Source organism: Hipposideros armiger, unplaced genomic scaffold (genome assembly GCF_001890085.2).
Source record: "Hipposideros armiger isolate ML-2016 unplaced genomic scaffold, ASM189008v1 scaffold_687, whole genome shotgun sequence".
Taxonomy (NCBI): domain Eukaryota; kingdom Metazoa; phylum Chordata; class Mammalia; order Chiroptera; family Hipposideridae; genus Hipposideros; species Hipposideros armiger.
Window position 1 is genome coordinate 388,460 of NW_017732037.1, and position 22,205 is coordinate 410,664.

At 55.5% G+C, this 22,205-nt stretch overlaps 1 protein-coding gene across 1 annotated transcript; it reads left to right on the plus strand.

Annotated features, from left to right (window-relative positions):
• Positions 1-689: 689 nt before the first annotated feature.
• On the plus strand, positions 690-22,188 carry NOTCH4 (notch receptor 4). The gene is made up of 30 exons (XM_019626733.1): positions 690-890; positions 1,695-1,776; positions 1,925-2,217; positions 3,810-4,157; positions 4,255-4,377; positions 4,493-4,729; positions 4,843-4,998; positions 5,262-5,456; positions 6,857-6,970; positions 8,032-8,145; positions 8,232-8,354; positions 9,193-9,352; positions 9,933-10,078; positions 10,343-10,495; positions 10,689-10,806; positions 11,024-11,111; positions 11,907-12,060; positions 12,836-13,020; positions 14,518-14,770; positions 14,963-15,075; positions 15,921-16,444; positions 17,037-17,417; positions 17,522-17,697; positions 18,234-18,450; positions 18,613-18,694; positions 18,787-18,925; positions 19,443-19,738; positions 19,967-20,114; positions 20,609-20,706; positions 20,888-22,188. Exons 1-30 carry the CDS (start codon positions 833-835, stop codon positions 21,596-21,598), a joined length of 5,985 nt encoding a protein of 1,994 aa, XP_019482278.1. The 5' UTR covers positions 690-832; the 3' UTR covers positions 21,599-22,188.
• The last annotated feature ends 17 nt before the right edge of the window (positions 22,189-22,205 follow it).

A 22,205-nucleotide genomic window follows, 5' to 3' on the forward strand; every position in this document is an offset into this window, starting at 1 on the left:
TTTTCCTCATTCAGGGGCCTTGGGGATACAGAGGATACCTCAACAAGATTGCCAGTCACAACCAAAGAAGCCAGCGTGGGGGGTTGGGGGGGAGTGGTGTTTGCTATGCATAATCCAGACTGCAAAATTCAGTGTAGATGTTCATTTAGCCTTGATGACAATCTTATACGTTCCCCTCCAAAGGAAGGCCAATCTTTCCCCCAAAACCAGCCCAGCATTTTACTCAATCCCCAAAAGGAGAAAAGTCCCCAGCAGGGGGTAAAGTAAAGCCCAGAAGTCCGCTGGGTTCCCTCCTCCAAGGGTACTGGTTTCAACTTAAGAAAAGTTGCAGATTCTCTCAGAAGCATCTGTACTGACCTCTCAAAACAAGCACCCTCTCCTGGGAAAAGGAACAGGAAGTCTCCCATCACTCCACACCTGTTTCCAGGTCCTGACCCTCCCAGGGCACAGTTGGCCACCTTGCAATTCCCATCTCTAGAAAGGAGAGACCACATCAACAGAAGGGCTGGGATTGTCCCCAGGGGCCCCCACCAGCCCAGTTTTTCCCTCCCATCACCTGCTCTCCAGCCACATTGTCCAAGCCCCCCCCCCAGGGGGCGTCAGGGGAAGAAGGCCCCTCCCTCATCCCCCTCAAAGTTCCTCCCCCCCTCCACCATCATTAGGGTGTCCAGGACATTGTGTGACTCAGGAAACAGCTCAGACGTGAGGCTTGCCGCAAGCCAAGGAGGAGGAGGAAGGTGCTGTTGGAGCAGAGGAGGTGGCTCCTGCCTTAGTGGGCTCTGAGGGTCCCCGCCTGAGGAGGCAGACCTGGGCTGGGGGCAGGGGCTCTGGAATGCAGCCTCCTCTGCTGCTGCTGTCGCTGCTGTGTCACTCAGTCGTGGAGACCAGAGGTGAGGAGAACAGGGTGGAAGAGATGGGGGTGCCCATCTTCCTTAGGAGGATGTCTGGTGGGTTGGGGGCAGGGGGTCGAGCCCCATGCTTGGAGGCGACACTGGATGGAGGAGATTCTCAGCCCCTAAATGAGGACAGCCTGCAGGGAGACAGAACTCTAACTCTGCCGCTGGACCGGCACACACCAAGGCTATGGGCCTCGTGCCAGGTGGTGACTGTTGGGGGATGGGTAAGAGGGTGCCCATCCCCAGGGTGAATCCAGTCGGCCCTGGAGCTGGGGGACAGCAGGCTCTTGAAATCATGCTTAGAAGGAGAAGAGGAACAGACTGACCACCTGCTAGGGAAAGAGATGAGAGGGGAGCAGGAGATGGAGACCTGGAAAGGTCAAGGGCCCACCAAGCTCCTTTCCCGGTCCAGCTGTCCCCACCCCCCGGATGGCTCCCTGTTGGGCCCTTCCGGGAGGAAATCCCTTCACTGTCTCAGCCATTCACCTCCCAGGAGTCCCCTCAGCCCCCCTTCTGATTTCTGTTGTCTTGCTTCCGAGGAATGGAGCCTGAGGCTGGGCTTGGGAGGCCAGAGAAAAAAAACAGGAAAGGAGGGTGGAGATTAGTAAGTGAGAGGCCCAGGATCTAGAGGGCTGGGGCAAGCACCCCGTGGGGCCTAGGAACAGGATTATGAAGGCTAATTTACAGTGCACACGTGCGGGGCTGCTGCAGGCAGGTCCTTCTAGAGCACCTGATGAGACGAAGATAAGTGGAGCACCTGGCTCCCTGCTCCCATCCCATCCTTGTGTCCATCCCTAGGGCTGCCGTGCAGGAGTTTCTCGGGACCCTGTGCCAACGGAGGCACCTGCCTGAGCATCTCTGAGGGCCAAGGCACCTGCCAGTGAGTGTGCCTGTGGGAGTGGGAGGCTGGAAAGGGGGAGGGAGAACAGGGGAGAAAGAGAAAGAAACAAATGAAGGCAAAGGAGGAAGATGGAAGTAGAAGGTGAACAGGGGCCAGTGATGTGCGTTTTCCTCTCCTCCCGGCTTAGGTGTGCCCCTGGCTTCTTGGGTGAGACATGCCAGTTTCCTGACCCCTGCCAGGATGCCCAGCTCTGCCAGAATGGGGGCAGCTGCCAAGCCCTGCTTCCCGCCCTCCCAGGCTCCCCCACCCCTCCGTCTCCCTTGACCGCCAGCTTCCTCTGCACCTGCCCCTCTGGCTTCACTGGCGAAAGGTGCCAGGTCAAGCTCAAGGACCCCTGTTCCTCCTTCTGTTCCAAAATGGGCCATTGCCACATCCAGGCCTCTGGACGCCCACAGTGCTCCTGCTTACCTGGATGGACAGGTGAGCACCGATGGGGGTGGAGAGGACGGTCAGGAAGGAGCAGTGGGCTGGGCTCTGGGGAGGAAAGATGACTGAGCCTTGTGAGGACAGAGGCCATGAGAACCAACAAGCCGATTCTTGGTGACCCATTTACCCATGACTGACACTCGCCAGTATGGTTGTACTAGTTGTTAAAATGCTGAAATATTTCTGAACCAGTTGGTAAATAGCTCCTACGACCCCCCATTAGTGTATCACCCTGACCCCTTTTCCAGCCCCCTCAACCTCCCTTTGTCCCAGTAGCCAGAGGAGGCCTGGCACAGCAGGGGACCTCTGCATCCTGAGCACCTGAATGGCCTCCATCTGACTGATGGGTGTCCATCACATCACTTGGAAAGGCCTCAGTTCAGGGAGGTGTGATGGGGGTGGGAGGGGTCTAACCCAGGGAGAGGAATGGGTGCCCATCCTAGGAGGCGGGGTGCAGCCCTGGGCAAGAGAGCAGGACACATGATGAGCAGGGTGTGCTACCCGGAGGAGGGGGTCAGTGTGTGTGGACAGAGCTGTGAGGCCCAGAGAGGATGGCTTCACAGGACCAGACTGGGATGGAGGGACTAGACCAGGCAGCAAAGGCCACATGGATAGGAAAGTCTGTGGGATATGGGTGCCTCTGTGAGGGGCACAGCTCATCAAACTTGGCTGGGCATAGCAATCACCTGGAAAGCCTTAAAAACCCAAAGCCCACATCCCAGGGAGTCTGACTCAATGGGTCTGGGGTGCACCCAGGGCATGGAGATTTTTAAGCTGCCCAGGTAATTCTGAAGAACGGGGCCTGAGACTGGGTGAGAGACCAGCATGTGTGACCAGAAGGCTGGTCATTGGCAACTTGCTAGGCTGTGAGAGTCAGGGCTCTGGGGCAGTCCCCCCAAACCCCAGGTCCAATGCTAGCTCTGCCACTGACTAGACATGTGACCTTGCAACAGATGTTTAAGCTCTCTGGTCCTTGGTTGTCAGCTGCTGTCCACACTTCATAGGGCTGTTGAAAGGAGGAAAGGGGGTGGTACTCAGGAAGCGCTTACTGAACCCAGCACCTGGCCCACAGCACTAGTGCACAAATGGTGGCTGCCACCACTGCTGCCACTCCCACTGGTGCACACGGCTGTGAGGGGTGTCTCCTTCTCACTGTCTGGATCATTATGTCCACCTGAAGATTAGGAAATCAGGATGAGACAGGCCAGACGACTGCCCAAGGGCACATGACCAGTTGTGGAGCAGCAAGGTGCTGAATCTCCTGCCTACAGAGGTCACCTCCCTACCAAGGTCACCACTGAAGGGACCCTGTGTCCCAGACCTTCCCAGGCAGGGCCAATGCGCAACACTCCACCAACAGCTACATGTCCTGTTTTCGGTTTAGAAAATACAGTCACCCCAGATATAACCCTCCCAAGAAATAGCAAAACTGAGGCAAGGGGTGACAGGACAGGGCAAAAAGGGTTTGGGAGCAAAGGGAAGGGAATATGAAGATTAGAAAGAGAATGCAGAGTGAGAGCTGGGCTACCTCAGATGGGCTGGATTTGTGCAGTGCTAGAAACGGCCCCCTGTCTCCTCTGCCTCAGGTGAGCAGTGCCAGCTTCGGGACTTCTGCTCAGCCAACCCCTGCATGAACGGAGGGGTATGCCTGGCCACCTACCCCCAGATCCAGTGCCGCTGCCCACCTGGCTTCGAAGGCCATGCCTGTGAACACGATGTCAATGAGTGTTTCTTAGACCCGGGACCCTGCCCAAAGGGCATCTCCTGCCATAACACCTTGGGGTCCTTCCAGTGTCTCTGCCCCGCTGGGCGGGAAGGTCCACACTGCGAGTTCTGGCCAGGACCCTGCCCTCCAACGGGCTGTCCCAATGGGGGTACCTGCCAGCTGGTTCCAGGGAGAAATTCCACCTTCCACCTCTGCCTCTGCCTCTCAGGTGTGTCCTCAGGGGCCTTTCCACAGCCTTTCTCTCTGGGCAGGGAGGCTGTCTCCCTGGGGTCCCCCTCCTTCAGCTGATCCCATGACCCTGTCAGGTTTCACAGGCCCAAGCTGTGAGGTGAATCCAGATGACTGTGTCAGGCACCAGTGCCAGAACGGGGGCACTTGTCAGGATGGGCTGGGCACCTACACCTGTCTCTGCCCAGAGGCCTGGACAGGTGAGTCATTTTAAGCCAAGTTCATGGCACCAGTGGCCCGGATGATCAGCCCCTGGCCTCCCTTCCTCACGGGGCCCCCAGCTCCATCCCTTGTCCCCTTCCCACCCTCCTGCAGGCTGGGATTGCTCCGAAGACGTAGATGAGTGTGAGGCCCAGGGTGCCCCTCGCTGCAGAAACGGGGGTACCTGTCAGAACTTGGCTGGCAGCTTCCACTGTGTGTGTGTAAGCGGCTGGGGAGGCACAGGCTGTGAAGAGAACCTGGACGACTGTGTCGCTGCCACCTGTGCCCCAGGATCTACCTGCATCGACCGCGTGGGCTCCTTCTCCTGCCTCTGCCCACCTGGCCGCACAGGTATGGGGCAGAGACTTCAGGGAGGTGGGAGGTGGAGGTGGTGTGTGAGAGAAGCAGGAGAGCAGCTGGGAGCCTCAAGTAGGTGCTGAGAGCTTCGCCAACCTGACCTGCAGGCCTGCTGTGTCACATGGAGGACATGTGTCTGAGCCAGCCGTGCCATGGGGAAGCCCAGTGCAGCACCAACCCCCTGACGGGGGCCACGCTCTGCCTGTGTCAGCCTGGCTACTCGGGGCCCACCTGCCACCAGGACCTGGACGAGTGTCAGATGGGTGAGGCACCCCCACATCAGATCCTCTCTGAGCCCCCAGATAGCCTCTGCATGGAAGATGGGCAACTTGTTTTCCAAATTAAAAATACAAACAACTCTTGCCCCTGAATGTGTCCAGATTTGGTCTTCTAACCAATGCTCAGCCTTCCAGGCCCCATTTAGTCCTTCTTCATCTTGAAGACACAAGCTCTTTCCCCAGTTTGCTCCCGTCTGCCACAAATAGCCACCCCGGAGTCTGACCCCCTTGCCCTTCTCTCCTCCCAGCCCAGCAGGGCCCCAGTCCCTGTGAACACGGCGGCTCTTGCCTCAACACCCCTGGCTCCTTCAACTGCCTCTGTCCCCCTGGCTACACGGGCTCCCGCTGCGAGGCCGATCACAATGAGTGCCTGTCCCAGCCCTGCCACCCAGGCAGCACCTGCCTGGACCTGCTCGCCGCCTTTCACTGCCTCTGCCCACCAGGTACCAGCTGGATGGGGGCCTTGGGTAAAAGAGACAGGGAACTAGTTCTGAGCCCACGGTGCATCGCGCCTCCAGAGCATAGAGAGCCTCAGGCCAGTGAGGTCAGTTACCAAAGAAGGATTCTCTCCCTGTCCCCAGATGAAAACTCTGGGAAACCCGTGGCCCCCGGGAGAAGGGCTGCCACAGTGGTAGTGAGGCTGTGCACTGCTCAACTCTGGGGTCAGGAGGAAGCATTCACTTGGGAGTCGTTATAGGGTATACAGCCTGGTCCACTGTACACAGAGGCCCATCCGGGGAGAGCAGAACAGCAGTTAACACTTGTCATGCTGCAGCCTCTGCTCATGCCAACCTAGAGTGTACCTTCTAATCCCAGAAACTCTTCTCTGTAGAGATTGAGAGTAAAGCCTTCCGATTCCCCATCAAAGGGCCTGTGTGCTTGAACTTGGTACAACAGGAAAGGAATGTACCCACCTCCAAACCAGTTTTAAGGGGGAAAATCTCCCTAGGAAGATAGTGATGGAGCCAATATTGGATTGGAATGAAACCAGAAAAATGATAGCTGACTTTGTGCAACGGACTACATGAGCAGATACTTGCATTATCTAGTCTTCATTATAACTCTGTGAGGTCAGCATTGTTACTCTGCCCATTTCATAAATGAAGAAACTGAAACACAGAGAAGTGATCTGTCCAAGGTCACTGGCTTGTAATTGGCAGAGCCAAGATTCAAACCCAGGGCTTAGATATTGTTAACTACTGCACTGCACTGCCTTCCTAAGCTGAGTGGCTTCCAAGGAAAAATGCTGAGGAAACTCCATAGTCCAAGGGACAAGGTTGTGGACATCAAGGAGCTTCAGAGGCAGGCTTCCCAGGCAAGAAGAGGGAGGCAGCTGTGGTTCAGAGGCTGATCCACATTCAGTTCAGGGTGAGACAGTGGAGACCAGGATGAGTCCAAAGAAACAGGACAAAGATGGGAGCGATGCAGCTTCCCAAATGCCCCCCTTGGAGAGCCCTGGTCTCCCTGGCACAGAGGTCTGCCCAGGTAGAACAAGAGTGAATCACTTCCAAGCAGATGCCCACTTGTCTCATTTGTCCCTCTGGGACCTCCAGGCTGCTCACCCCTTCTGTGCACAGAGGAATGACCCCAAAGGCACCTCCTCGCAGCCCTCCCACAGGTGCTGGCAGGTGCCCTGTCGTTGATCTTTCTCACCTGCAGCGGGCAGAGCCACACAGCAGAACAGCAGGACCTCAGGGTGAATCTTTCCAACCCACTTGCAGACAGCACCCGGGGCGGGGGTCTGTCCGACGGGGGCACAGAGCAGTGGGGGCAGAAGGGGCGAGCAGCCAAGGCAGAACCGGCTGGCTGAGCCACACCCCTCACCACAGCTCCCTGTCCTCAGGCTTAGAAGGGCAACTCTGCAACGTGGAGACAGATGAGTGTGCCTCAGCTCCCTGCCTGAACCAAGCTGACTGCCAGGACCAGCGCAACGGCTTCCTGTGCATCTGCCTGCCTGGTGAGTGAGGATTCCACACCAGCCCCTACAGCTGAGGCCTCTGAGGCTCCCCAGTTCAGGCCCAGAGCCTCAGGCACCTCTCCCTGGCATACCAAGGAGTCCCTGTTTCTCCAACTCCTCTGCTCCCCAAACTCTCTTTGGTTACCTCTCCCGAATCTTCCCTTGCTTACCCACCCACCCTCGTCTCTGTCATGCCAATTCACCCGAATGCCCTCCTCTTCAGAGGTCCCTCAGAGTCCTCTGTACATACCCCCTGCATGTCAGGGCCCCAGGTGGATCCTGGCACTGCTTGCCACAGATGCAGGGAGAGTGCCCCAGGTCTCCTCCAACCTCGTCAGACATCCCTCTTGGCCCCTGCTGTGCTAACAACCGGTGTTTACTGAATATTTTGAAGATTTACTCCAGGCCACGCACTTGAATCTGTACTTTTCAGGCATTATCTCGTTTACTCTTTTCAATGGTACCTCGAGGTAGGTTCCATTATTAATCCTCTTTGCAGAGGAGGGAACTGGAGGCCTGAGGGGTCCAGGAGCTTGCCCAAAGTCACAGAGCTGGCAGGTGGCCGAGCTTCACCTGCCTGCGTCACCCTCCCGTCCTGTGCATCTACCCCAGGTGTCCTCTCTGGGAAGCCGTCCAGGTCCACCCTTCCTGGCCATGGGAAGGGCCGGGACTGGTATTTATGCTGTTGATAAAATGTATTTTCAGCATTAGTACATATGCCCAGTTATGCCTTATTTATATGAAGAATATACCAAGTTTTGCTCTGTTAAGTCCTGAAACTCAAATCACTATTTGAGAAGCCCTCACATTGGTGCTTTCATTATGTAATGATACGTTTAGACAAAACCCCAAACCGAGCCATTTGATGCGTACCAATGTTATTTTTGTATATGTAGGGAGAAGGCTAAGTATCAGTTTAAACTCTTAATTTCTTATTTGAATCCATGAAATCATATCTGTAAAGCTCAGTCAAACATTTGTAACAAACTCCCTAATAAATCTAGAGAAAGAAAAAAAAATGATCTTTACCACGTGTCCCCACCCACTCCCTGCCCCACCAGGATTCACAGGCTCCCGGTGTGAGGAGGACATCAACGAGTGTGGAAGCTCGCCCTGTGCCAATGGTGGGCAGTGCCAGGACCGGCCTGGATCCTTCCATTGCGAGTGTCCCCCAGGTAAACGGGGGCTCAAACACCGGAGGGAGGGTGGAGAGCAGGGGCAGACTTCCATGCAGGTCTCTGCCCTTCCTGCTGTGTCCTAGGCTTTGAAGGCCCACGCTGTCAGGTGGAGGTGGACGAGTGTCTGAGTGGCCCATGCCCCACTGGCGCCAGCTGCCTTGATCTCCCAGGAGCCTTCTCTTGCCTCTGCCCCTCTGGCTTCACAGGTCAGCTGGGGAGGTGCTGGCAAGCACTGGTGGGATATTCGAGTCCATTTGAGGTGGTACCCTCACTGGTGGGTGTTTGAGGGTTGGGATGTGAGAAAAAAATGAGAATGGAACCCCTTAAAGTGACTTAGTGCAAAACCTGCACAACTGTACAACCATGGGGCTGAGGGTGGATGGTGTTGTAGGGCCCACATTGGGCCCAATGTGAAAGATGTAATTGGGGTTTGGGAGCAGAGGATAGGGTTCAAAGGCAAGCCATTCACTTGCCTATTCCGCAAGCATTTATTAAGTGTGGGCTATGCAGACGCAGACGCAGAGCTGAGTAAGAGAACTGCTATCTTCAAGTGGCTTTACATCTAGGGCAGAAAGACCAACAAGTCTCTTGCTGATTATGGCCCAGAGAGGTTCTCTGAGAGGAATGGGCGAGACCCTAAATGCACAAAGGACCCACCAGCCCAGGCTGGAGATGAGATGGCTTCAGGAGCTGAAGCTCAAAGAACGAGTAGGAGTTTGTTGAGGCAGAATGCTAGACAGCGTGTCTCAGCTGCAGACAGCCACATGTACAAAGGTGCAGAGGGAAGAAAAGCACACCCCACTTCAGGAACAGTAGCACATCCAGAGCTTACGGTGCAACGGCAAAGAAACACAGTTAGAAGGCTGCGTCCTGCAGGCTCCTGGTTGTCATTCTAGAGAAGTTAGACAGTATCCTGAGGCAACAGGGAGCCACCGAAGGACAGGTTCATGAGCGGTGAGCAGATCTTGCATAAGAAGTAGCCTTTGGCCCCATCGAGGACATGGAAGGACCCTGTTTTCTCTCTGACCCATCTCCTCACCCCAGGTCATCTCTGTGAGGTTCCCCTGTGTGCCCTCAACCTGTGCCAGCCCAAGCAAAAATGCCAGCATCGGGTAGCCGAAGCCTACTGCCTCTGCCCGGATGGAAGTCCTGGCTGTGCTCCCACTGAGGACAACTGCACCTGCCACCATGGGCACTGCCACAGGTAATGCGTTCCAGGTCCTCCCCATTTGCACTCGCCTCTGGGTCCTCAGCTAGAGCAGAAGATAGCCAGTGAGAGGCAAGTCTGTGGGAAATACCAACGGGAAAGTGAGGCAATGGCAGTTCTGACGTCACAGCCAGTGGGAGGGCTCAATTGGTGAGTGTTATCCAATGAGAGGAGAGTTCATAAACAGTGGGCGGCACAGAGGGCTAGAGGCTCAGAGTAGAAAGAAGAGCACTAAATCCCAGGGCCAATCCATCATTCATTGGACAAATATTTGTTGAGCATCTACTATGTGTGGGTACTGTTCTAGGGACTGGAGGAACAGCACAGAAAAAAGTGACAAAGTGTCTGCTCTCAAGGAGCTTTCGTTCTAATGAGGAAAGGCAGACAATAAACAAATTATAGAAGGAATAGACATATATATCTAGTTGAATAAAATGAGCATGGGGGGAGGGGAGCAGGCAGTGCTGACAGCAAAGTCGCTGAAGCCAAGGGCCAGAGTCTCAGGGCCAAAAAGAAGGGGTCCTAGGGGTCTATTAGAAAAACACTAGAAAACCTTCCCCTTTCTCTCTATGACCAGATCCTCATGTGTGTGTGACATGGGTTGGACAGGACCGGAGTGTGAGGCAGAGCTGGGAGGCTGTGTCTCCACACCCTGTGCTCATGGGGGGACCTGCCACCCCCAGCCCTCTGGCTACAACTGCACCTGCCCCACGGGCTACATAGGTGAGGCGCTCCCTAAACCACATACACCCCGGGGCTGGCCACCTCTAAATCAAGGGCAAGACCAGTGGAGATGTGTGTCCAAGGGCTCTGGGTCTTCTTGGTTGCCACCAAGGAGAATTGGATGTGGGCTGCAGGGGACACAAGTAATATATGCGGGAGGTGGTTGGATAGGGGAGCACAGAGATGCAGATGAGAAAAGGAAAGGGAGGAAGAGAGAGGAGAAAAGGAGGGTTCCCTTTCTCAGACCCCACCCACTTCCGCAAGGGCCCACCTGCAGCGAGGCGGTAACAGCATGTCACTCTGGGCCCTGTCTCCATGGCGGCTCCTGCAGCCCCATCCCTGGGGGCTACTCCTGCTCCTGCCCTCCCAGCCACACTGGGCGCCACTGCCAAACCAGCACCGACTACTGTGCTTCTGGTGAGTGCCTCCCATGTCCTGGGGTGGGGCCAAAAGAAGATGGAGGGCCTGCTCCGCGTGTGTTTGTGCCATATTTAAAAAAAAAAACTGGATACAGTGAGCTGGTGTTTTGACGGGGTGGGGGTTGTCCTGTATGTGGTGTGACTGAGGTTACAGGCAAGAAACGCAACCCCTCACAGCCTCCTCTCTCCAGCCCCATGCCTCAATGGGGGTACCTGTGTGAATAGGCTTGGCACCTCCTTCTGCTTCTGTGCCATGGGCTTCCAGGGCCCACACTGTGAGCAAAGGATCCATCCCAGCTGTGCAGACAAGTAAGCAGGGTGCAAAGAGCCCTGGAGGAAGGGAGGGAGCCCCTCAGCCTTCCCACCCTTCCTCGCCGTCTCCTCTAGGGCTCTAGGCTGCCTCCCACCCCACATCCCATATCCTTTCACTCTGCCTTTCCTCCTGGTTTCCGTCTCCCTAGTGGTTACCCCTCCCCCTTATCTCCCAGACCTCCCTCCTACTGTGTCCTGTGTCTCTCTTGTCCAGCCCCTGTAGGAACACAGCTACCTGCCAAGACGGCCCCCAGGGCCCCCGCTGCCTCTGCCCCACTGGCTACACAGGAAGCAACTGTCAGGTGAGGGGCACTGAGCCAGGTGAGCTGAGGAGGAAGGGGCTGGAGATCTCAAATGAGAGGATCTCAGGCACTAAAAGGTGGGCAGTGGGGAAGTTTGGGCAAGGTATTCACATGAAGAGAGGTTTGGAAGTTGGGGGTTGAGGTCTAGTTTGAGGTTTGTATGGATGTGAAGGACTAAAAGGATGTCTGATCCCAGGGACTGTTCTGGGATGTGGGTATCAACGGAAACCAGGGAGGGCCAGCCGAGCGGCTCAGTTGGTTAAGAGCGCGAGCTCTGAGCAACAGTGTCGCCGATTTCAATTCCCACATGGGCCAGTGAGCTGCACCTGAGCTGAGCTGCCGCTGAGCTGTCAACGGGTGGCAGGATGGCTCAGCTGGTAAGAGCACGTGCCCCTAACAACAAGGTTGCCAGTTCAACTCCCACATGGGATGGTGGGCTGTGCCCACCGTAACTAAGATTGAACATGGCACCTTGAGCTGAGCTGCCCTGAGCTGCTGACAGGCGGCCAGATGGCGACTGGACTTGGAGCTGAGCTAGCTGCACCCTCCACAACTAAGATAGAAGGACAACAACTTGGTTGTTCTCCCCCAATTCCCCAACACTGTTCCCCTTCCCCAATTCCCCAATAAAAAATCTTAAAAAAAAAAAAGGAATCCAGAGAGAGCCACCTGGTCCCAGCCCATTCAGGTAAGAATTTTAGAGTGAAGGATTTTGAGAGCTGGTGTTGGCAGAGGACAGTCTCTGGCACCAGGAGTGATGCCCTGTCCTGCCTCATGCCCCCTCCCCACCCTCAGACTCTGCTGGACCTATGCGCCCAGAAGCCCTGTTCACACAATTCCCGCTGCCTCCAGACTGGGCCCTCTTTCCAGTGTCTGTGCCTCCAGGGATGGACTGGGCCTCTCTGCAACATCCCGCTGTCCTCCTGCCAGAAGGCCGCCCTGAGCCAAGGTACCAGCCCAAGGACCGACTTGGGGGCAAGTGAAGAGGAAAAGGGTGCCCTTCCCTAAGGGCATCCAACCACAGTGACCGATTATACAGTTCAACACCCAGGCAGCCTAAGACAGCTCGGCTCCTAGCACCACAGTCAGTAGCAACACCAACCAGCCCAGTCAACAAGACTCCAGTAAACACCATCAGCAGGGAGCACTCAGCATGGAGCACCTCAGCTCTGTCATTATCATTTCTACTAGAGTAGTCCACACTGAACCCAACTGCACTCAGCACATTTCACCGCCGCCCTCCCCACCCCCACCACACACACACACACTCATCTGATGTTACACCAACGCCCTTGTGAAAGAATGACCCCTTGTTCAAATGAGATTTGATATGGGAAGGCCTCAGGAAGGAGACGTGGGGTGCAGGGTGGTTGACGGGAATAATGGTGGGAACTTAGGAGGATGCAAGCTCAGTGGACAGACTTAGGCCATTAGCTAACAAACATGCCTGCTTCTGAAGTTTCCCTTGAGTTCTTTCTTTCCTGAGATCTGTTCTAAGAGCACAGTCACTTATAATGCTCGGATAAGCCTAAGGTACCTCTCTCCATCCTAGCAGAGCAGGCAGGAGGGGCAACTTGATGTTTTCGCCTCATCCGTTTCGGGAGGTACTGACTCCTCAAGGCCCCAGGAATGTAGTGGTCCCCAAGGGTCTCTGCTCAGTGTCGGGGCCCCTGGGCACCCTGCCACCCCATTTAGCTTTACTGATCCTTTGTCTCTCTCCCCAGGCACAGAAGTCTCTTCCCTGTGCCAGAACAGAGGCCTCTGTATTGACAGTGGCCCCTTCTATTTCTGTCACTGTCCCCCTGGATTCCAAGGCAGTATGTGCCAGGACAGGGTGAACCCATGCGAGTCTAGGCCCTGCCAGCATGGGGCCACCTGCGTGGCCCAGCCCAATGGGTATCTCTGCCAGGTGAGTGGGTCTAAAAGAGGGAGGAGGGGTGACAAGGGTGGGCTGGATGCAGGAAACCGTAGTCCTGGGTGGGTGCTGACATATCCATTTCCCTTTGCTGTACCCCACATACCCAGCCAACCACCAAGTCTCACGCCATTTGACTTCCTGAATATTTCTCAGCTCTGATCTTGCCCCTTCACCCCTCTCCCACCCTTTATCCAGGCCTCTGTTGCATCCCACCTGGACACCCAAGCCTCCTATTGTCCCTGCCTCCACACTTGTCCTCCCAGGCGTTCAGCCTTTACTCTGACCAGGGTGCTCTGCTGAAAGTGTTCAACTGACCTGTCTCTCCCCTGTCCACCTCTCACAATGAAGTCCAGGGCCCTGCGTGCCCCAGGCCTGCCTGCCTCGCAGGCCTTGTCTCTCCCCATCCCACCCTTCTACCCTCTGCTCCAGCCACATGGAACTTCTGCTGGCTCCCCACACACCCCCTAGGGCTCTGTGGTAGCCTCCTTACCCTCTACCACTGGAGGGTGCCCAGGAGGTGCCTTCCTCAGGAATATGTACCAAACTCCCCTCCAGGCTGGAGTCCAGCCTCTCCTCAGTGGTTCAGGTCAGAGCAGAAGAGGCAAAACTGGCAGAGGCAAGTCCGAGCAGCCTGATCTCTGTCCTCAGAACGACGCCTTTGGCTAGAAGGCACTGTGCACATCCCCTAACCACCCTATTTAACTATTGGGAGCATTTTCACACACACAGAAACAGTGTACTGATGACCAGTGAACCCCATGCACCTGCTTCTCAGCTTTCCTTCCTCTTTCATGAAACGTCCTCCTCCAGAAATTTCCAGAACACTCCCTCATCTGCTTTGTCCAGCCCCCTGGCCACTTCTTTGTGAATCCCTTTTTCTCCATCTTTCTGAAGCCTTCCTGCCTGGTACTCCATTCCTGCATGCTCGCCTTCCTCTCGCAAGAACTCAGCACATGGCATGGGCCTCATCAGTGACCTTTCTTTCACTAGCAGAACAATATGAAACTCAGAAAATGGTTAAGGCATCGGTTATGGAGTCACAGACTTGCAGTGAAATCTACTAGCTGTGTGATTTGCACAAGTCACTCAAAATTTCAAGGAATCAGTTTCCTTTGCTGTAAAGTAAGAATCGAATGAAATAATTGATATAGAGGAGTTTTAGGAGGGGTTTATGAGGTTATTATATGAATCATGCAATAAATACTAATAGTTGTCTGCCTCCTCTGGCTGCCTGAGAACTTCACGAAAGCGCAGATGAGTTCTAGTTTTCTTTGTATTCCTAGTGCCTAAATGGTTCTGGGCACAAAGTAGGTATTCAATAAATGCTTAGAACTTAACAAAGCATCACAGCTTGGTGGGTGTGTAGTTGAAGGGAGAGGTATCACCAAAAACGGAGCTGTGTTTAGTTGCAATGTGACCTACAGACTGTCTCCTGTAGCCCTGGGTTGGGATCGCTTACTGGTTTCCTATCTAACCCCCTGCCTGCAGTGCGCCCCAGGCTACAGTGGACAGAACTGCTCAAAGGAACCCGATGTTTGTCAATCCCAGCCCTGTCACAACCATGGGACCTGCACCCACAAACCTGGAGGCTTCCACTGCACCTGCCCCCCAGGCTTCGTGGGGCTGCGCTGTGAGGGGGACGTAGATGAGTGTCTGGATCAGCCCTGCCACCCCACTGGCACTGCAGCCTGCCACTCTCTAGCCAATGCCTTCTACTGCCAGTGTCTACCTGGACACACAGGTGAAGCCTGGGTGGGGGTGGGGTGGGGGCCTAGGCATCTCTGTGGCACAGCTAAGCTGACCATGGAAACCCAGACAATCCCTGCCCACAAGGCAGTCTAGTTATCTTGTACAGCTAGTGCTGTCTCCAGGAATGAGATAGGCAGTGACTGAGGCAGTGTGTGTGTGACATTTAATCCCACCCCCACGACAGGCCAGTGGTGTGAAGTAGAGATAGACCCCTGCCAGAGCCAGCCCTGCTCCCATGGAGGGTCTTGTGAAGCCACAGCGGGACCAACCCCAGGTTTCACCTGCCACTGCCCCCAGGTGAGTGACCTGCAAAGCTGACTTCTCTGTTGACCCCAACACTGACACAAGGTGCTAAAGCCTGAGCCTGGGGGGCCCTGGAGTGGGAATTATTGGAGAAAGTCCTCCCACATTCACAGGGGTGAGTGGCTCTCAGAAGCAGATGGGGGGAGGGGAGGGGAGGCAGGTGGTAGTATGAATGGAATTTTCAGAAATCATGGGCATTGTCTAAGGGAAGGTCCCCAAGGTCAAGTGGGGTAACCTTGGAAAAGTTCTTAGTTAATTCTGTGTGTCTGTGGCCATGTCTCTGTGAGTGTGTGTGTGTATGTATGTTTATGGGCCTCAGGTGCATGAAACTGGGTTAATCTTAAGCCTTGGTTCCTGATACATGAACATCATTTGTTTGCGCAGCTTTCTTTTATTATTCTTACAATAAAACACCCAAGAACCTAACCCAAGGATTACAATATTAACAATAACTTACATGTACTTAGGCCCTCCTCTTCCTGTTCCCCTTCCAGAGGAAAAGAAAGTATGTAATCCTGTCTCCAAGGATTAAGATAATATTAGTTCAATTAATACTACTCTATTAATTGTTTAGACTTCCAGGACTTGTATCATGATGCTACAATTCATCCAGGTTGTTGCACACAGCTGTGGTTCTTTATTTTCATCACACTATAATATCACTGTGTGAAAAAAACAAGGGACATGGTTTCAACATCTGTAAAATGACCTTGATGTTATCTGAGGCCCCTTCCAGATATGAGACTCTAGGACCCTCTGAGTTATCTTAACCCAAGACTTTGCTTGAGGGCAAGTGGGAAGAATAACACAGGGTCTTTCCCCATCTCTTCTTTCCACAGGGTTTTGAAGGCCCCACCTGCAGCCACATAGCCCCCTCCTGTGGTCTCCATCACTGCCACCATGGTGGCCTGTGCCTGCCCTCCCCCAAGTCTGGCTTTCCACCCCGCTGTGCCTGCCTCAATGGCTACGGGGGTCCTGACTGCCTGACCCCACCTGCTCCTCAAGGCTGTGGCCCACCTTCTCCATGCCTACACAATGGCAGCTGCTTAGAGATCTCCCAGCTCGGGGGTCCAGGCTTTCGATGCTCCTGCCCTCCCAGCTCCCCAGGGCCCCGCTGTCAGAGTGCCGGAGCAAAGGGATGTGAGGGCAGAGGTGGAGATGGGGCCTGTGACACTGGCTGCAGTGGACCAGAAGGAAACTGGGATGGGGGGGACTGCTCCCTAGGGGTCCTGGACCCCTGGAAGGGTTGCCCCTCCCACTCCCGCTGCTGGCTTCTCTTCCGGGATGGGCAGTGCCACCCGCAGTGTGACTCTGAAGAGTGTTTGTTTGATGGCTATGACTGTGAGACGCCTCCAGCCTGCAAGTGAGTCTGAAACCCTGACTTGGGGGGGGGGGGCGGGTGGAGGGCAGGGTGAGGCCAGGAGGAAGGACTTAGATGCCTGTGAGTTACAGTGTGATCACAGCCTCAAGCTCCAAGGAGTTTCCACCCTAACAACCGTTGCTAAGTAAAGGTAGAAGACCCTAGACTCCAATCCAGGGGGATAGGGCAGCATCAATATTTAATGGGGGACCAAGAAAGAAGGCACTGCCTCTGCCTGGGCTCCTCTCTGAGAATTGTAGGCCTCAAGCCCCTCTCTCAAGGCCCTGCTACCATAGAGTATCTCCCTTAGCAACCGGCACTCCTGAGGGAAAAGAGCCTCTGGTTGTTCTTCAGGGAGACAGGAGAGCCTGGGAGGGTAGAGAGAAGAGACAGTTTTAGGAGACAAGGGTGTCGGAAGACATAGGGTGTCTCGACCACCTACCATCCAGGGCCTGACTAAGCCCATTGCTCCGGAGCAGTCCCCACTTAGCAACCAGAGCCCTAGAGACTGGAATATCAGGACTCCTCTCTGGGGGGTGAAGAAGGGAGTCAGGTTTCTTTGGGGATCCTGAGTCCCCCTCTCCTCACCCCACAGTCCAGCCTATGACCAGTTCTGCCGTGATCACTTCCACAATGGGCACTGTGAGAAAGGCTGCAACACTCCAGAATGCGGCTGGGATGGGGGCGACTGCAGGCCTCAAGATGGGAATTCAGAGGGAGGGCCCTCCCTGGCCCTCCTGGTGGTGCTGAGTCCCCCAGCCCTGGACCAGCAGCTGCTGGCCCTGGCCCGGGTGCTCTCCCTGACTCTGAGGGTGGGGCTCTGGGTGAGGAAGGACAGTGATGGCAGGGACATGGTGTACCCCTATCCTGGGGCCCAGGCCGAAGAGGAGCTAGGAGAAACCCCGGACCTCTCTCAGGGGAGAGCAGCCCCTAAAACACAGCCTGTGGGCAAGGAGACGGACTCCCTCAGCACAGGGTAAGGCGGCTGGCTGGAGGGGCAGGCCAGACACTTTTTTTTAACAGGCAGAGGGAAGGGGGCCAGGGACCAACACAGGAATCTCTGAGGTGCCTCCCCCTCAGGTTTGTGGTGGTGATGGGTGTCGATCTGTCCCACTGCGGCCCTGACCAACCTGCATCCCGCTGTCCCTGGGACCCTGCGCTCCTGCTTCGCTTCCTTGCTGCCATGGCTGCAGTGGAGGCCCTGGAGCCCCTACTGCCGGGACCCCTGCTGGCTGCCCACCCTCGTGCAGGCACTGGTAGGTGACCCCGTCATTTCCCCTGGCGTTGCTCCCATGCCGGCTTTCATGCCAGCAACCAGCAATGGACAGCAAACGAAACAGGGCTGCTGTGACCCAAGTGCTCTTTGTGGGAACTTACCCGTGTTCACCTCTCTTTCTCTAACTGGATCTCCTTGTTGCCCATTTGCTCTACAATCTCTTTATTTCCAAAGTACTTTATCCTTCCCTCTATCACTGACCTCCCACAAACAAACCTTGGGTTCTGGTCCATCCTCTCTCCTAGACGGAGAGTATCCAACTCAAACCGTAAAGAGTACATGAAAGAGTAAGAACTCTACTATCGTGCTCACTATGTACAGGGCGTGCTCTAAGTGCTTTACAGTATTAACTCCTTTAATCCTCCCAACAGCCCCACTGAGGCAGGTGCTCTTATTATTCCCATTTTACAGATGAGGATGCTGAGGCTAACAGGGTATTGCACTTGCCTAGAGATCTCACAGTAGTACCCAGCCTCACCTGGAACGGCTTCTTTTTTTACCCCACCTCTCCAACAGCGCCCCCTGCCAACCAGCTTCCCTGGCCTGTGCTGTGTTCACCGGTGGCCGGGGTGCTTCTCCTGGCCCTCGGGGCTCTTCTCGTCCTGCAGCTCATACGGCGCCGCCGAGAGCACGGGGCTCTCTGGCTGCCCCCTGGGTTCATCCGAAGGCCTGGGACTCAGTCAGCTCCTCGCAGACGCCGGCCCCCACTGGGCGAGGACAGCATCGCCCTCAAGTGAGCCTGGGGAGGAACCAGGGCTCAGGGAGGGGGCTCTTCCCTATGGAGATATTTGTGATCAGAAGCAACAAGATGCGATTGCACAAGTTGAAGGCAGGGGAAGGGGAAAAGGTTAGTAAGGCTGCTGGAAACCTCGAGGACCCACCCACCCTCTTCCAGGGCACTGAAACCAGGGGCAGAAGTTGATGAGGATGGAGTTATGATGTGCTTAGGCCCAGAGGAAGGAGAAGAGGCAGACCAGGTAAAGTACTGGGGTGGGAGTGGTCCTGAGGTGATGGAGGGGTGGAGGGGACAAGGCCTCTCTCCTTCACTGATCGTTTTTCTGCTCCCAAGACTGAAGAAAGGGCCTCACGCTCCAAGTGCCAGCTCTGGCCTCTGAGTGGTAACTGTCAGGAGCTCCCCCAGGCAGCCATGCTGACTCCTCCCCAGGAATCTGAGATAGATGTCCCTGACGTGGACACCCGTGGACCGGGTATGTGAGCCAACACAGACCAAGAAGAGGAAAACTCCCTCTGACCCGTTTAGAATCAGAAAATCTTTTGATATCAGACCTGGAGAATCAACCATTAGAGTTAATGCCTTAGAACAATGATTCTCAAAGTGTGGTCCCTGCACAGAAAAATTCAGCATCACCAGGGAAAATATTAGAAATACAAATTCTCAGGCTCCATTGATGCAAAACTTCAAGCTATTAGGGACTCTGTTTTAACAAGCTCTCCGGGGGAGCCTGATCCAGACTCAAGTTTGAGAACCACTGCCCTAGAATGTTAGAGAATTAAGGCCTGCTAGCTTCTTGTACAGATGAGGAAACTGAAGCCCAGAGAAAAGTAAAACAGTCACTTGACTAAAGAAAGCCACACAAAATCAAGAACTAGGCCTCCTGACACCTCAAGCTGTGATTCTTCCTGAGCCTCCATGTTCTCCCCCACCCTACCTCAGTTAGGTCCTTTTGATTGACTTGTCTCCCATTCCTCCTCTCCCACCCACAGATGGGGTGACACCCCTGATGTCAGCAGTCTTCTGTGGAGGAGTGGAGTCCAGGACCTTCCAGGAAACATGGCTGGGAAGCCCTGAGCCCTGGGAACCTCTGTTAGGTGGAGGGGCTTGTCCCCAGGCTCACACAGTGGGCACTGGGGAAACCCCCCTGCACCTGGCTGCCCGATTCTCCAGGCTAACTGCTGCCCGCCGCCTCCTTGAGGCTGGAGCCAACCCCAACCAGCCAGACCGAGCAGGGCGCACCCCGCTTCACACCGCTGTGGCTGCTGATGCTCGGGAGGTCTGCCAGGTCAGTGCACACTGGGGTCACTGAAGAGAACAGGGAGCAAACTTGCAAGTAAAGCTGAGCAAAAGCATCCTCCAGGGTTTGGCAATCAGGAAAGTGATGTGAGATGGGGGCCTGAAAGGGAAACGAGAACAGATGGCTGAATGAGTTGGGAGGTGGTTAACAGTGTGAGGAGCCTGAGCTAGCAGTCCAGGACTTACCAGGGGTCACTGGCCCTCTCTGGCCCCCCAGCTCCTACTCCGCGGCAGACAGACTGCAGTGGATGCACGGACAGAGGATGGGACCACAGCCCTGATGCTAGCCGCAAGGCTGGCGGTGGAGGACCTGGTTGAAGAACTGATTGCAGCCCAAGCTGATGTGGGGGCCAGAGATAAATGGGGTACGCATCTGGGGAGGTTAATGTGCTACAGGGAAGCCGAGCAGATAAGGTGTGAGATAAAATGCAAAAGAAGGGAGCAGCAGAGGAGCGACTGGAGGCTGGAAGATTCCCTCCCACCCCTCCCACCCTGCTCTCGGAGTGGTAAATTTGCGGTGCAGGAGCAGTATGGAGCAAGTATCTTCCCCCATCATCCTCAACAACACACTCTGCCCTAGCCCACTGGAAACTGGGATGACAGAAAAGTGTCTCAGAAGTGGGAGGGGTCTCCCGGTCCCACAGACCCCAGGACAATGCCCCATTGTCCCTCCTGAGCACCGGTGACGTCACCAAGGGTAACGCTTCCTGCCGGTCGGCGGTCACCCAGGCAACGCTTCCGCCTTTGAGGGAGCCGGCGGGCCAGAGATGCCCTTCCCCCAAGCCCAGGAGCCGTGGGAAACGGGAACCCAGGCGTCTGGCCCCCAGCCTCAGGGTAACCGTCCTACGTCATTCTCCAGGGAAAACCGCGCTGCACTGGGCCGCCGCCGTGAACAACGCCCGGGCTGCTCACTCCCTTCTCCAGGCCGGAGCCGATAAAGACGCCCAAGACGGCAGGGTTAGACTGGGTAGAGGGCTCCCCACTAATAAAAAGAAACAATGCAGGAGAGGTAGAAAGCGTAGGAGACCCCCAAAACCTGAAGTGGGAGGGGCCGAGTCAATTAGGTGGAGTCGCGAAGGGCCAGCCCTATGGGCGTGGCCTTCCCTGACCTCGCCCCTGGCGGTTTTATCCCGTGCAGGAGCAGACGCCGCTGTTCCTGGCAGCTCGAGAAGGGGCGGTGGAGGTAGCCCAGCTATTGCTGGGCCTGGGGGCGGCCCGAGGTCTGCGAGACCAAGCCGGACTAGCGCCCTGCGACATCGCCCGCCAGCGTAACCACTGGGATCTGATGACGCTGCTGGAAGAGGCGGGGCCACCGGAGACGCGTCATAAGGCCACGCCCAGCCGCGGGGCGGGCGCTTTTGCGCGTGCGCGGACCGCGTCGGGAAGCGTGCCCCCGCGCGGGGGCGGGGCTCTGCCACGCTGCCGGACGCTGTCAGCTGGAGCAGGCCCGCCTGGGGGCGGAGCAGGTCTGCAAACCCGGACTTTGTCCATTGACTTGGCCGCTCATGGGGGCGGGGCCTATCAGTGCCGGAACCCATCGAAAAGAGGAGCAGAAGGAGGCCCGCCCCGCCGTGGCCGGAGGTTTTCTGCAGGCATGCGCGGGCCTCGGCCCAACCCTGCAATGTTGCGAGGAAGATCTGGGGTCGCGGTCGGGAGCGGGGGTGTGGCCTCAGCTGATGACTGGCCCTGCGATTGGGTGGCCCTGGGAGTGTGCGGTCCTGCCTCCAACACTCCAGTCCCGCCTCCTTGCCTTACTCCGTCCCCAGAGCAGGGATCCCCTCAGGTTGCCTGGAGTCCCCCAACCCACCAAGGGATACCCTTAAATGCAGGAGGCGAGGGTCAAAAATAGAAGGCTAATAGCAGGGAGGGATTCTAAAATTGAGTGCCTTTAACTGACAGGCAGTCTGGAAATCCTTTAGATTTTAAAGTTCTCGAGCTCCAAAAGCAGGGGATCGGGAGTATAGCTTCCTTCCCCAAAATAAGTGAATGCCTATTCGCAACCATCATCGTCTGTTACGTGGAGAATCTGCAGCCCTGGAAAGGATTTAGAGTGTTGGGATGATGCAGGCCCAGCTCTTCACCCAGAAAAAAGGGTGAAGGGCTACAGGAGTGTGCTAAGTACCCTGAACTGGAACCAAGAACTACAGATAGGATGTAAGATGTTCTTTTCTGTACAGTACATGGTTCCCAAAGGGAGCCTGTATATCACTCATCACATAATCCCCACTACCCACAAAGAGCTGACAAATATTTGAGTACCTACTATGTGCCAGGCATTGTAGGTGCTGGGGTGGGGGAGTGCCAAGGGCCACTCCAGCTGATGACTCCTTGATTCTGACCACCCCTAAACCACTGTAGGGATGAAGCACCACTCTTCCAGCCACTGCTAGCTCAAATAACCCCAACTCTGTCGCCAAATAAAGCTGATTTAAAGTGTTACTTACCTTCTTTTGAAG